Source organism: Panthera tigris, chromosome E1, assembly GCF_018350195.1.
Source record: "Panthera tigris isolate Pti1 chromosome E1, P.tigris_Pti1_mat1.1, whole genome shotgun sequence".
In the NCBI taxonomy this organism is placed as follows: Eukaryota; Metazoa; Chordata; class Mammalia; order Carnivora; family Felidae; genus Panthera; species Panthera tigris.
In genome coordinates this window covers 17,372,488-17,388,809 of record NC_056673.1, presented here as the reverse complement: position 1 = coordinate 17,388,809, position 16,322 = coordinate 17,372,488, and the positions used below count along the sequence as shown (strand labels likewise).

At 42.8% G+C, this 16,322-nt stretch overlaps 1 protein-coding gene across 1 annotated transcript; it reads left to right on the top strand.

Moving 5' to 3' along the window:
* Positions 1 to 4,514: 4,514 nt before the first annotated feature.
* Positions 4,515 to 10,476, top strand: CRYBA1 (crystallin beta A1). Its single transcript, XM_042967259.1, has 6 exons — positions 4,515 to 4,545; positions 6,143 to 6,207; positions 7,062 to 7,267; positions 8,481 to 8,622; positions 9,538 to 9,680; positions 10,101 to 10,476. Exons 1-6 carry the CDS (start codon positions 4,515 to 4,517, stop codon positions 10,246 to 10,248), a joined length of 735 nt encoding a protein of 244 aa, XP_042823193.1. The 3' UTR covers positions 10,249 to 10,476.
* The last annotated feature ends 5,846 nt before the right edge of the window (positions 10,477 to 16,322 follow it).

The following is a 16,322-nucleotide window of genomic DNA, read 5'->3' as shown; positions in this document are numbered from 1 at the left end:
CTTTTAGTATTAAAAAAATGTTCGGGACACCTGGGTGGCTCAGTCACTTAAGACTCTGACTTTGGCTCAGGTCATGATCTCACAGTTCGTGGGTTCAAGCCCCGCGTCGGGCTCTGTGCTGACAACTCAGAGCCTGGAGCCTGCTTCCGATTCTGTGTCTCCCTCTCTCTGCCCCTCCCTCGCTCATGCTCCGTGTCTCTCTCAGAAATAAATTAACATTTTTAAAAAATGTTCGGAACCTATTTATACTCCAAAATATTCACTGCTTCTCTGGAATTCATGTTTAACTGGGCATCCTATACTTTGATTTGCTAAATCTGGCCACCCTCAATGGGACAGGGTTGGACCACTGGGCTGTGGTGAACAGGGGGGCTAGGCGTCACCCAGCAGGATGAGGCCCATCCTCATACATATTTTCTACGTGTTGTAGGGTTTCAGTTGAGAGGAAAAGACTTAACCGGCAGCCTCCAGAACTTGAGCGAGACTGAACGGAACTGAAAGGCCGTCAAGCCAGCTCCACGCCCTGGCCCTCAGGACAACAGCATCCCGAGCAGGTGGGTGTCTTTTACTCCTGGCCGCAGAGGAACGGATGCCCAAAGCAAGGGCTCGGAAAGAATTGGAGGCTCAGGATGTCCCCGAGTTCTCTCCCAGCACTTGGGCCTTCCCAGGCCCAGCCAGGCCCTGGCTCTCCTGCTGGGGCTGGGGTAAAACAGGTCCCCCAGAAGCAGCCCCTTGTGGGGGAGGTAGGTGCTGGCCGAACGCTGACTGGGCCCTTTGCTTTGTACCCATCCTGCTTATTCCCAAACAACAGAAGTGCTGCTCAGCCGCCTGGTCAGCCCCATTATGCTCTTGCCACAAAGTGCTGAGTCCAGGGGCTGCCCGGGCCCCATGACCTCACCCCTCCTGCACTGGGCCTCATCCTGTGAGGCTCCCTGGGCCTAGAGGGAAGGCCAGGGGGCCAAGCCATCCGTAAGATTCTCCTGAGCATCTACTGTGCTTGGCAAGTAGCCCTAGTCTTGAGGAGCTCAAAGTTCAAACTGACCAGGTGACACGCAGGGGGGCTGCCTCGTTCCCCCCAAGGGCCATCATCACCTCCAAATCGACAGCCCGTTCCTCCATTTCCCCACCAGCTCGTGCAAGGAGTATGTGGGCTGAGAACAGAGTTCACAATCCACGGCCACCGTAGATCAGCGGTGCCCTCAGAGGATTTGACAGACTGTACTGCTAACATCAAATAAAGAAAACTAGTGGGAAAAAAGAAAAACTGAATGAATGTGGGCTTTTCCAAATTCAAAGAAAGCCTTTTTTTATCGGATAAATTTTTCTAAGATCTTTGCAGCTTGGTCCCACTTGTCTCTATGAGAATCTGGCACGAGACGGTATCTGCTTTGGAACAATCAATAACGTAGACGCCATTTATTGAGCTGAATCCCTAACGCTGCCCTGAAACTTACATCTACCTCCGTCTGACAGCAGTGAGTCAGATAGGTAGTATCATCCTACTGTAGGCCAGAGATACAGGGCTGCCCAGAGGAAGGAATATGGTCTTTGGAGTCAGACAGACATGCATTCAAAAAGCTGCTGGGTTCCCTGGGCCAGAGCGTGGCCCCTCAGAACCTCAGTAAACTCGTCGGTAAAATGGGTATTATAATAATCTGCTTCATGGGTTATTGCAAAGAAAAGGGAGGTGCTATCTGGTTCACAGTAAATGCTCGGTAAACTGCGGTTATTATTAAGGATGAACAGGAGAGGGGCGCCTGGGTGGTTCGGTCAGTTTGACGTCTGACTCTTGATTTCAGCTCAGGTCATGATCTCACAGTTCGTGGGATCAAACCCCATGTCAGGCTCTGTGCTGACAGCATGGACCCTGCTTGGGATTCTCTCTGTCCCTCCCTCTCTGCTCCTCCCCTGCTCACGCTCACTCTCTCTCAAATACATAGACTTAAAAAAAAAAAAAAGAAGGATGAACAGGAGAGACCCAATCCCAGCTTGGGAGAAAGACTTACAAACTAAGTGCTCCCTCATTTCCACTCCTGGAGTTGGCTCTTCCCTGACTTTCCTGGAAAGAGATGGTGGTGGGGGCCAAAGTGTCCATGCTCTAACCGTCATGGGGCATGTGAAGCCACAGTGCCAAGCAATGCCAGAGGGAGAATTCTCTAGAACGTGGTTAAAAATCATAATAGGGTGATATTTGGAAAGCATAGCAGTTAGTTGGATTCCTGGTAATTCTTCTCCAGCTTTCTCGGATTTCAGGTAGTTGAGGAAAGCAAAGAGAAGACAGGCTAGGGCTGCTCATGACTCCAAGAATATTGAATGGATCTTTGTAAACTGTTTGCACAGTAACCCTGACCCTCCTTCCATACACACATGATAGTTTTGTGCGTGTGGGTTTGAGCTTCTCGACCAAACATAAAAGCCCACTTTTCTGTAAAAATTAAAAACGGGCTCAATCAGTCTTCATTATACTAACACTTAAATAGGGTGTAAAACTCCCACATTGAGATGCTGAGATCATATGAAGCACAAAGACAACATATGCAGGTCATTTGTCGCTCGGGTAAGGACAATATCAGAGTTACCTCTGTGCCTCCAGACTTGCAAAACCTCATCAGAGGATGTCATTCATTTATTTATCTGATCACTCAAAATGTATTTATTGAGCTAGGAGTTACGCCCAGAACTGAAGATACAATGACAAACAAGACGGATGAAGCCCCTGCCCTCATAGAGCATGAAGTCTAATAGAAGAAGCAGATACTTAAACAATCAGCTTTTTTATTTTCAAAAATAGCTTTAATTATCTTAATAGAAATTGTGTCCACATTGTTCAAAACCCAAGAAGTACAGAAAAATATACTGTGAAAAGTTTTGTCCTCTACTTGAGCCCTGAGTGCCTCAGTTTCCCTCCTTGGAGCCCCATATTTCTAGTTTCTAAAGTAATTCCTACAGCATTATCAATGCAATACTTAGAGAAGTACAGGGTGCATGAGGGACCACTGCAGGGTCCCTAAGCCAGTCCAGGGAGTAGGGAATGAATGAATGAATGAATGAATGAACAGATGACCAAATAGGTATTTCCCTAAGACCCCAATTCCGCGGAGGAAGAGAAGGAAAAGTGAGGAAGGACCACCAGCCATGGACAGTGGGTTCCATAAGCCCTTGCATGGTCACCAGCTGGCCAGAACCTACCATGATCCCCAAGTCAACTCTGTCCCTTGCCAGCCACTGATCCAGACATCACCAATTAATCCAGCAGCAGAAACATTCAGGGTGGCACATTGTGTTTAGCATCAGACCTATATGTTTGAAATGTTCTGCCCAAATCTGCGCATACTTGTGTATATATCAGAACTCGTTCCCTGGTTTTTGGTTCTAAGATAAAGCGGCTCCAAAGAACCTTGAGTCACAGACTAGAGAGATTGGCAGAGGGACTGGGAGAACTTTACTGGGAAGAGGTTCTTCCTCTCTCCAAGCTGCCATGGAATTTTTCTCCAGTATCTGTCACCAGAAAGAGAGCAGAGTAATAAGCAATAATAACCCCATAACGTGTCAGGTAGATACTATCTCCTTTTGGGGGGTTGAGAGACACTGAGTGACTTTGCCCAGAACCACCTAGCCAACAGAGCTGGGATTTGAACCTGTGTCTGCCTGCCTCAAAGCCCTCCTCACCCACTGCAAGCCTCTGCTCCTCAGAGAAGCTGTGTTATTTGAGCCACACATCCTCCCCTCAGGGCTTCTGGGGAAGCCAATGATTCTCCTACACTAATCTCACCAAATACCCCGAACTTCCAGAGAGAAATCATTTGAATCTTTAGGATATTATAGGCATAGTACCTCGGGCCTGTGAGGTTTCCAAGGTCCTGAAACAATATAGTCACAGCCCAGAAAGATTTACTGGCTCCAAATTTTTAAAACAAGAGCGCAAAATTAAAATGAATATTTAATAAAATAGCTATGGAGAGATTCCTGTCTACGAGTCAACCATAACTGAATCCAGCTCTTACATATTTATGTATAGATATAGTATAAGAAAGATTCCTGAGAACACAGTGAACCTTCTTCTCTTTGTCTTAATGAAGTTCAGAACTGTTATAGTCCTTTCCTATTTTTTAACAACAAAAATGTATATCCGGTATGGGAAGTGAGGTGCATTTTGATGTGTCAGGTACGACATGGGTCTTAGGAAGCTCCCAGGGTAGCGTGAGGAGCCTGGAGAGGGGTAGGGGACAAGCACTCACATGGGGGCCTGTCCTCACCTCACAGCTGTTCTGAGATCAAGACCACGGCAGCCAAGGTCTGCAGCCCCCAGCCTTGCCCTCAGCAGCAGGGCCTCTCTGGATTTCTGTTTCCCCAGTTTAAACAAAAGCCTGAGGGATGCCTGCCCAGCAGGCTGAAGCACCAAAGCTCTGGGGATCAGGGGGAACAAAAGCAGAGGGAAAGCAGAGTGCTGACAGGGCCAGAGGCCATCGGCCACAGGGCTATAAAGGGCAGGGCCGCAGAGGAAGTGGCACCAGATGGAGACCCAGACTGTGCAGCAGGAGCTGGGTGAGTAAGGTCCTGCAGGTGTCCTGGCCCTTCCATTCCTTCCCCTGCAGAGACATGCCCAGGAGGGGCCCTGCTTTTTCTGTCTTGTGGTCAGAGCCTCGGAGGATGGCTAGAGGAGAGTAGGGAACACGGGGAGTGGGGAGGCAGCCTGCTCTCGCCACCCCAAGAGAAGTGGCAAGTGCCATTTATGTGGCAATAACCACTGGCCTAGCAGTTATGGCTGGGAGGGGGCATGGGGCTCCAAGAAATGAGCAGCTTCCTGAGGCACAGGGAGAAGCCATGGGGGGCAGGAGCTGGGAAATACTTACTCAGAGGTTCAGAATGGAAAGATAGATCACAGAGTTTACATGCATCAGTCCCTGGGCCTAACACTGGCCCCAAAGAAGGGCCATGAATGGCTGTTCTGAGCCATGAAACCTGCCTGTCTCGTTCCCTCCTCCCCTCCCTCCTAGCTTTCCTTCCTTTTACACTTCCTACCATCTTTTCTGTCGACCTAACCTCTATGAGCCTCAGTATCCTCATCTGTAAAATGGGGATAATGATAGTACCTCCCTCATAGGCCTGGTGCAAAGCTCAAATGTATTCATGCATATCAAGCATTTAGAACAGAGCCTGGCATAGAGTGAGCCACTGTTGGCTATCATTACCCCCTTTTCTTGCTCACTTTCCTTCAGTAAGTCTTTTTCTTTTTTTTTTAAGTGTTTATTTATTTTTGAGTGAGAGAGAGAAAGGGAAAGACAGCATGCGCCGGGGAGGGGCAGAGAGAGAGGGAGACAGAAGATCCCAAGCCGGCTCTGCACCGAGAGCAGACAGCCCGATGTGGGGCTCGAACTCACAAACCCCGAGATCATGACCTGAACTGAAGTCAGACGCTCAATTGACTGAGCCACCCAGGCGCCCCTCAATAAGTCTTTTCCGATGCCACCCATCCTCCCCCACAACCCCGTACTGCCCGGACTTGGGGCTCAGCACGGGGCCACATCGATCAGAGGAGACCCAGACCCTGCCATTGAGATGTTCACCCAGGACACATTCGATAGAAAGGTCGGTACTCTTATGAGTGCCAGAAATCAGGAAAGAAAGCAATTCACCACAGGCTGGAAAAGCAGCAATGTCTCTCTGAGGAGGCCAGGCCAAGGCCAGGGAGGCCTAGAAGACAGAGATGGAGGGAGGGAATGGTGGCCTGGTCATGCTTGGCTGGTTGGCTGGAGGCTGTGTGGAGCCAGGTGGGAGGGGACCACACATTGGTAATATGAGGGTCTGGTCTAGATGCTTGCCAAGGAGTTTATACTGGGGTGCTTGAGACCTAGGCAATGCTGCCCCCCATAGGGGGGTTCCTGGAGGCAGGCAAGAGGGCGACAGCCACACTAATCAAGAGGTCATGTCACCTGTGCGGTGTTTCACCTGTATTACTGCTAATCATTTCAATAACTGCACACAGAAGCTTTACTGATGGAAAACAACTAGTGAGAGGCAGAGCCAGGATCCTAACCAAAGTCTATCTGTTGGACCTGATGCCCCCTTTCCTTTTCCTGTGCTCTATCACATCATCCTCCCCCCATGAGGCCAAGTCACTGATATGTGTTTTGTCTTCCAGAAGCCCTTCCAACCACCAAGATGGCTCAAACAAACCCCATGCCGGGGTCCGTGGGGCCATGGAAGGTAAGCTCCCTGCCATCACATGGAATATTGAGTAGTTCCACAGAGCAGAGTATGAGATCCTGCCACAGAGCAGGGCCGTGTTTTTCCCACGCAACAATGACCGACCAATAAAATGCCAGTTTTAGGGGAAGGGTCTACCCACCGTCGAGATGCTGTCTCAGGATGGATCTTTCAGGATACCCCATTTAGACAGAAGGATGACCCTGGAAGCCCAAATGATACCTAGTTTTCTAGGTCACCTCTCCACCACACTACTAAAATCATCTTAAAATAGAGCAGCCCAGAGTGGATTATGATGCCATGGAGAAACCGGGGGCCCAGAAACGAAGAGATCCCACCAGATCCCAAACCAGGACTCCTGACTCCCAACCTGAACTTGATTGCAACCATTTCCTGAAGTGGCTGAAACTCAGCTTTTCACTGTTTTCCTCAACATCCCTTCAACTGGGTCAACTCTGAGGACAGCTCACAGCTTTGAGGGTCGTCCTCTAGCCAAGGTTCAAGAGCCGAGTTCTAGTACAAGGTATAAAAGGGGTTTATCACAACTCTCCCTTTATACCTTCCATTTCTGTCGAGGATGTGGCTGGAGAAGATAAGAAATAATCCACAGGAAGGCCTGGGACCCAGAATCCTTGGAAGCATGGTGGAATGACTCCACAAGTCCTTGGTCTGTCCACTGGGCTAGCTATTGTCCCTGGCAAACCATTCCTATCATAAGCAAAACCCCACAGTACATCCCTGGGCATGTAAACACCACCAACCAATGGTATTAACTCAAATTCCTTCCTATCCTGTCTATACCGGAAGAGACCCTACCAGGCATCCTGGGCTATAGCTAGTGATGGAAAACACAGGGTCAGACAGAAGTTAAGCTCTTGACCTGGGCCTCTGTTCTTCCTGAGGTACCATATTCTAGCTCTTTCCCTTTCAATTCCATTCAGATAACCATCTATGACCAGGAGAATTTCCAGGGCAAGAGGATGGAGTTCACCAGCTCCTGCCCAAATGTCTCTGAGCGCAGTTTTGATAATGTCCGGTCTCTCAAGGTGGAAAGTGGCGCGTGAGTATGGACCCCACAGTCCTTATTTGTGGTCTCTGCAGATGGGGTGTGGAAAGATGTTCACCCAGACTCTAGCCATTTCTTGGAGACAGGCCTCCCTATGGAAGTAATCTCAAAAGAAATCACTACATGTGTAATTTAGTAATGCAAAGCTAGAAGGAACAGGAGGTTCCTAGTTGCTTGCTAGATTGGAGAGGGGGTAAAAACATGTAGACCATGCTGTGGGGCAGTGACAGTCATTAGATCTGTGCCTCCAGAGCCCATAGGCTGCTACCTAGGATTTTCTCAGAATAGCCACAAGACCCTTTAGTTTTTCTTGTCTACAGAAAATAGAGAGGAAACTGTCAAGCTCTTTACGGCTAACTCCTTTCCTGCATGTCCCAGGGCAGCCACTAGTGGCTAATTTCTCTATGTGCGAAGGAACTCAACCCCAGAACTTGAGAGCCATATTAGTTCCCAGTGAGTCTTTAGGAGTTTCTTGTTGATGATTAATTTCTTTGGCAAGTTAGACTCTTACTTCCTGACTCTTGGCAGGGAGGTTGAGGCCTTTACCATCAGCCTGAAAACATGAGGAAAGGGCTCTCCTTTGGCCTAAGCAAAACTGGCTCTGCAGTGGATAGGCTTCCACAAGTTGCTCACCACCAAATTGAGTTAACCCTTTAAAGGGAGTAAAATACTTTAAGGGATCATTGGTAACAAAATTGATCTGAGGTGTTTTAATAAATAAGGTATAGGTGTATGACGGTAGGAAAAAACCCACAAAGTTAAAAGGAAACAAGAGACTAGTAATCCATCAGCTGCCTGTTCATCCCTTTGCTTCCTTAGGAAGAAGCCAATAGGTTTGGCTGGAGCCAAAGCAATAGTCAGTCACTAGATCCTGAACCTGGAGCTCCAAGTAGAGAATAAGGTAACCTGGAGAGAAAGGAAATAAAACTTGAGACTGACTTTGCTAATACACATTTCTCAGGTCAGTGAAGTAGACCCTTTCAGTGGAGAATCCCAAAACAAATAGTCCATCTACAGACTTGCTTAATGCAGCTGCCAAGCTCATTCCCCACCTCTTGTGATAAATATTATCACTTCGTCGTATGGCTCTATTGGATTGGCTTGATAGTTTACCCCACGGTTGACACCTAAAACAAAAGATGCCTTCTCCCTGAGGCCACGCAGGCTCTGAACACCATGATCAAACGTCACTATTTGTCTTTGGCAGCTGGGTTGGTTATGAGCACACCAGCTTCTGTGGGCAACAGTTTATCCTGGAGAGAGGAGAATACCCTCGCTGGGATGCCTGGAGCGGGAGTAATGCCTACCACATTGAGCGCCTCATGTCCTTCCGCCCCATCTGTTCAGCTGTGAGTCTCTGAAATGTTCACTTCTGTGCATGTTGGGGGGACGCGGTAAGAGAGGGTATACAGATGGACTGACATTTAGTATTACTTCTCATCAGTTATGCTGAAATGCAGCAGGAAGGATAAAAGTATAAAAGAGAAGACACTGGTCCAAGTTTGCCATTTGTTTTTTTCCCCACTAAGAGGTATTTTCATTAAGCTAAAAGCAAGGGTGGCAGGAAGTGGATACTCAAGAGCCCAGATCTTCTACAGCGCAGTAGGATAACTGACAGCTAGTTATGCCTGTGTACTTCATACGGGATAGTCTCAGCCTTAATGTTTGTGTAGTATTTATATCCCCTACTGGACTTTAGGTTATTTCCAACACCATACACACACAGGCTTACTTGTTCTATTAATTCCTGTGATCTTTTCTCACATTAGTGAATATTAATCCCTTGGTTGGCTGTTTGCTGCAAGTACTTTTTTCCCTGCTCTTATTATATTTTCTTCATGTCTTTTGTTGTCCCAAAGTATCACATCAGTTATTTGTACATTTTTTTTTTAATGTTTATTTTTGAGAGAGAGAGTGCGAGCAGGGGAGGGGCAGAGGGAGAGGGAGACAGAGAATCTGAAGCAGGCTCCACATTGTCAAACTCAGGTACCTTGAGATCATGACCCGAGCCGAAGTTGGAAGCTCAACCGACTGAGCCACCCAGGTGCCCATTATTTGTACATTTTAAATATTATGGTATTAAACTGGATCGGGCAGGATTAACTCTTACCACCATATTGCCTGCAATATTCTTACAATCAATGATCATGTACTTCCTTCTGTAACCAGAAGTGTTTTGAATTTGAAAAATATGGTAATTAAAGAATTAAGATGACAGCCATAACGCTTATGCCAAATGGTTTTTAAAAATTTCTGGGTTACAGAATCATAAGGAGTCGAAGATTACCATCTTTGAGAAGGAAAACTTCATTGGACGCCAATGGGAGATCTGTGATGACTACCCCTCCTTGCAAGCCATGGGTTGGCTCAACAACGAAGTTGGTTCCATGAAGATACAATGTGGGGCGTAAGTGCAAAAACAGGGTTGGGGTACATTTCAAAGTAACTCTTGCAACTGTAAGCCTTGTGAATATTAATACATCGATGGTTACATCTTATCAGATTTCATACATTAGATCATAATTGGTATGGGTGGCACATTGTAGTTATTACTGATATTCAAATTTCAAGTTGTTGGCCCTCTCAAATATTCCTCTGTGGAAGCATTTATGCTGACTACTCTTTTACGTTTTTTTCATGACCAAGGTTCATTTTCAACTATCTGTAGCCATATTATGCTCATGAACAGTGCCTGGCACATTTAGGATGCCTCTTGTTTTCTTAACCTACAAGCATTCTCAATCAGTTGTGTTGAGAAAAGAGGCTCCTGGCCAGTTATTGACCAGGTTCCTAATTTTAATAACCTAATGTGCTTTGGATTTTCTAGCTGGGTCTGCTACCAGTACCCTGGATACCGTGGGTATCAATATATCTTGGAATGTGACCACCACGGAGGAGACTATAAACACTGGAGAGAGTGGGGTTCTCACGCCCAGACTTCCCAGATTCAATCGATTCGCCGTATCCAACAGTAGTGGATTAAAAGCCCCAAAGTAAGAGAAACCTTGCTAAGCAATCTAGAATGAGTTTTATGTTAGCTGCTGAAATCCACAATAAATGTCATTAAAAACAACAACTGTGTAGACTGAACTAACTACCATACTTTTATATAAATCACGCTCGTGGGGCTGAGAATTTATAAAGACAAGCTTCGGTAAAATTCCGAATTCCCTTTTGTATCCTTGCAGGTCACTCACCAGACCAGATACAATTATCCTAACTCAAAGAACATAAAAACATATGAAGTCTATCAGTCTACATAGTGACAGACACACTTGTAAATGTTCTCACGTCTCTTCTCATTAGCTACTCTAGTATGTTGGTGTCAGCATTGATTTTTTTCAACTTGTGACAAATCAATGCTAAACAAACTCAGGAAGTTTTTCAAGTAGGCATTGCCATATATTTCTACATAAAGTTACAAATAAACCCAGAATCTTGGCAACTTATTCTAGTTGCTTAATTGCTGAGCTCAATTTTGGCTTATTTCGATTAGAACATACGGCTCAATGGCATGCAAAAAAACCAGGACAGCTGTTCTCACAGCTGATTTTTCAGTAAATACACCAATTCTAAGCACTTTGATAACCTGTATGATTTGTTTTAAAGCCATGACATACGGTCATGGTACACTTAAGATGTACATCTGACCCTTTGAAAAAATTGTCATTATCAAGGCAATAATCTTAAAGTACACAAAAGATAACGCAAACACCACTGAAACTTTAAAATTTTTTATTCAACAATGTACACTTATTGTCTCTTAATTTGATCTACAAATTTCTCAAGTTTTTTTTTTTTTCTGATAAAATAAGTAAATCTGGGTATGGATGTAGAGTGTTTGTAATTTATATTTTTAAAACACTGAACATGGAGTAAGACATCGATAAAGGAAGATCATAGTGTAACTGACACTTCCTCAGATTCCATGACATCAGAAACAGCTATGGCAAATACCTAAGCAATTAGCAAAGGGGTAAATTTCTGGCCACTGTTCTTTTATCTAGAAAAGGCCTATCTTTTTTGACTGGGCGAAACAAACACTGAAAAAAATCTTAATTGGGAGAGGGAAGGAAAAACACCCTCCAACATAACTGTAGTCCACTAAGTATCCTTTCCCCCATATCAAGAAGAGGTAACTCAGCTCGTGAGTGCTGATGCACACAAGACACAGAAATTATTTTGCTCCTTCAGTACATACTGAACATAAGTGAACTAGTGACAGATGCTGAGGAGTAGCCATATCATCTAAGATGATGCTACACTTCCCCCGTTTATGCCTTTTAAGGCCAGCCGTCATGGGTTACTTTTCCAATCTTGACTACTAGATTTAGTTTTTAACTGTCACTTTCAGAAGGATGGATTTTGCGGTTTTCAAAGTCAACAACATACAGTAAGAGCATACTTGATGACAGAGAAGTAACCCTCCTCTATAGGTAGGAAAACCCTTACAAATCAGAAATATTTCTTTTATATTGAGGAGCATGGGGAAAATACCACTAGCATTATCTTCTACTTAAGCTTATTAGCCTCTTCTATAAAAGCCCTAAGGAGATTACAAAACAATGTTTTAAAAGATGGTTTGACAAACCTGGCCAGTACATCTACACAATCTTTTAAGTACACATACATGTGAAGTAAAGCTATTTAGTACATGCAGACTGCAGCAATTTAACCAAATTCGCCCAATTCCTAAACTTATGCTAATCAGCTTGGGCAATTTTTAAAAGATACACATTATCTTTAAAACAACCTGTGCTTTGAACTTTAAACAGTTGAATGATTCTAATCTCAAGTCATTCACTCAGTAAAACCAAACATGTGCTAAAGCAATAAAGGTAAAAAGGCTATCCTACCTTTAAACCAGGCTTAAGACAGAACTGTCACAGAACTCCATGTGGCAAAGGTCCTTCCCTCTTATTTGTTTGAATTACCTTCCATTTCTGTTTGACCAAATAAACCAAAATTTCCACGAGGAAGAGCATCCAAAAGTTTGTAAAGCTGATAAAACTGCCCTGTTTCAAGAAAAGCCCTTTAGTAGATACAAGTCCAGCTCTCATTCAAACTGGAGTTTATTAAAATAGGTGCCAGTTTTCCTCTCTTCTAGTTCCGCTGATGAGCTAGCCCAGAACTATTACTTTGAGCCATGTTTCTAAGGATGGTAAAGCTAAGAACAGCAAAGTAATAAGGACAGGTCACTTCTGGTAATGACACACAAATTAAACTTTCAAAACATGTGCATAGCTTTATTCATCTACTTAGATCTAACCTTTTCATGGAGCTTCAGCAGAATTCGAGTGTGCAAAATGCATTTCTAAAACGTAATGCAAGCAAAGCTTTTCACATTTACACTGGCAGGAAATACAGAGAAACTAACAAGTCACATTAGGGAGAGTTCAGATTTTTTTTTTTTTTTTTTTTAATGACAAGAATTGCACAGTTCATTATTTTGAGACAATTGTTGCAGACATAAATATTTAAAATTTCCTAAGCCAAGGTGCTTTAACAATAAAAATTTTTAAGTTGGAAAGAGCCAGTAACTTGGATCATAGCTCACATAGAATTCCAAATTAAAGTGGACTCCATTATCTCCCTAGATTTTGCAAACAATGCTTTTCATAACACTTTTTTTTTTTTATATATAACACTAAAGGAGACAGCAAGCTGAAACTTTTTTCAAAGCACACAAGAAATGGTGTCATCACATTACTTGAAGAAGGTGCTGAGGGGGTAAAGGGAGTGAAGAATCCTTTTTACTATTTCCCACTACAGAACAGCCACTAACAGATTAAGAAAAAGAAACAACAAAAAGTAAATTAAATCACTTCCCCAGTTTATAAAACAGTTCCAGTTTGTGACAAGATCTATAACTTTAAACAGAGAGCACCAGTTGGGCGATAGAATGAGCATTTCATACTGCATAAAAATTAGTGAGGTGGTAAGAACCATCAACTATCTCAGGCATTACTACATGGCCTTTCCAAACTTTTTTAATATACATGCAAGGCACATTGATATAAAAATAGATCTCTGGCCAACAAATATATTAAATAAGCAAATTAAAATTTTGGCTTGGCAATATTGGCAACATCAAAATATAACCAGATAGCTTTGGACCACATATCTCATATTCCTCCACCCCATTTGGTGTTTCTTCCTCCATTATTTTGGGTTCAGTCTCCTCCAAGTCTAGGTATGTGCTTGAGAAATGACTTTTCCTCTTGTCAAGTAGCATTCCTACTATATGTAAGTTTATCTTTGCTAAGTAAAAATATACTAGAGAAGCAGAATAGCTGAGTTTTGATGGATTTGATTACACGAAATCTGATTGGCTCGGGATGGCATTATTTCTCCTCTGAATACAAACAAAAAATAAGTCCCCAGCTTATGTAGTAAACAATTGTTTTCTTTCTAAAAGATAAATCAGCAACAACCAATGAAACTTCTTTTAAGCTACTCTTCCCAAATCCTCTTTTTGAGGCAGAGAGAGGGAATAATAGAAACAAAACTAAGATTTAAAAGACTTTCAGTAGTAGAAGACATTTTAAGGCCAAAAAGCGTAATACTAACAGAATTTTTATTTTCCTAAGTTACTGCCCTTCATAGGCCAATACCATAAATAGTTATTTGTACTGATTCCCTCCTGAAGAAAAATTCTAAATTCATTCACTTTTGTTAGTGGCTGTGCTACAGGAAAGGTACTCAAAGCGACTTAGAAACATATGGTATATAGTAATGTAAAAAGTGCATCACATTCTTGATTTTCAGTTTCTCATAGCAGCAGCAGGATTAATCCAAGACAGAGAACAGTTGTATTTCCACTCTAAAAATGCAACAATTCCTAATGAAATGTATTCAAGATTATGAAAGGATCCTCCTCTACAGACGATAATTGAAACAAGACTAATATGACAAACAGGGGCAAACTAAAGGCATTCATTCATATTTACATATTAAAACCATTTTTGTTAACACCAAATCTTTATGTCTAGCAAAAGAAATGTTTACGAATAAAAGACATTACTAAAGCAGTACCCATTTTTTGGAGCCTTTGTTTAGCACCTGAGGAAAAAAGGATCTATGGAAAGCTATAGAATTTACCTCAAGTTGGTTTCTTGGTCTGTAGAGTGTAACTTTGATATACAACAAAAGTGAAACTGAACTGGAAAATGTTTGTAGCTATTTTAATAAGGCTGTAGAAAAGGGATACTGCATTGGAATATGTTTGTAGCTATTTTAGTAAGGCTGTAGAAAAGGGATACTGCAGTATTATAAAATGGCTTTAGAACTCTGGACATAAGCAAAATTGTATGGATAAATAGAGAAGTCTGAACCAGCAATCCCATCACATGTGAGGATGGCTGTTCCATAGGTGTCTTGCCCATAACTGCTATTGGACACTCCCAGTAATGCAGAAGCAACATCCCGCTCATGTTTCCCTGGGTGTTTCTATTATGCAGACAACTTAAAATTCTATTTATTCATATGGAGTAGCAAAACAGTGTGAAATTTAAAACTCAGTAAAGCAGTGCATTTGAGGGGGGCCAATGATTTATCATTCTTTAAAACCAGCCCAGGGTGGTCCTGGCTCTCAAACATGTGAACACATTTAAGTATATTTAAAAAGAGACATTTTAAGATATTCGAAGTATAAGCCCATCTTTCTCACCATAAAATAATCCTGGTGCTCTGCTGACTAATCACATTAATAAAAATAACATCAGCATTAAGAACTAATGATACCCTATGTATCTGCAAACTTCGAGCAGCTATCATACATACTTCTAGTCTTGTCCTCTGCCCCTCTAATTTTGGGGAAAAAAACAGATGAGCAAATCCTACCCTCTTTCAAAACCCAGCAGTTAAGTTATAGGTAGGACTGCTAAAGAACACAGCCCACCCAAAGAATCTAATTCAACTAGTACCACATCAACAGACCTGATCACAAAAATTATTGTTCATAATATGCATCTGTCCTGCTACAGTCTGTTGTGCAGTTAGCATAGGTATACAAGGATCATGTGTTGATATGACCCAATGGCATAAACTATACTCCTAATCCTTGGAAATGGGACTTTAATTATCTATTTCTCTGAAGAAAGCCTTGACTGAATGATTCTCTCCTTATTTAGAGTTTAAAATCAAAGTCCTCTTCCAGTTTTCCTTGCCTGTAGCCACTGGGTAGGACACAAAATTTCACACTAAATGGCTTTTCTGTGTTTAAAAGTTTTCATTAAAAGATAGACCACTAGATGCCTCCAATTGGTTAGTCACAAGATTAACAACCGAGTATGAAACTACCGCTGCTATGTAGTGTTTTGTGAAAAAACACATTTTGTACTGTGGACAATACTCCTGAGGTTTGCCAGATTTTGCCTAGAAACTGTTATTTGAAAAACCAATGCAGCACTTTTTTTCCTTTATAAAGTTTTTGCAGATTTTGAATGACTGTGTAAGCAGATGATTAGGGGAACAGCAAAATTCTACAATGGAGAGAACTTCTCCAGCCATTTATTCCGAGAGAAAACAAACTGGCATTAACAAATTTCCTAATTATCGTCTATCCCCTCCCAGAAAGGAGGAGGAAGGGCTAACTACAGATGCTGTAAATATACTTCATGTGAAAGTTCATTACTAAGAAAGTCAGAGGAAAGGCTATGCAATTAACTTCAGTTCAGCAAAGTGGGGGCGAATAAAGAGAAAGATAAATACACCCTGTCTTTTGTGGGGAAGGGGGATTATTCAAGACATCTACAAGAGAGTGGTATGTGACACAAAAGCCTACAATCAAGACAGATTTAAAAAGAAATCTTCACCCATAATTAGTATCTTCATAGCTATTAAAAAAATAGGTCATGATTTCATTCTTAGTGCCATTTTTCAAATACTACCCTTTTTAGGATTAAAACCACCTGACTTTTAAATTCTGTGTAATGAAAACAAATGGCACAAAATAAATACAAGTTCATTCTCTGAATACTAATATAATGTCTTACACACATTCATTTACTAATTTTTACTATCTCCATCTGTCCCTCACACACACACA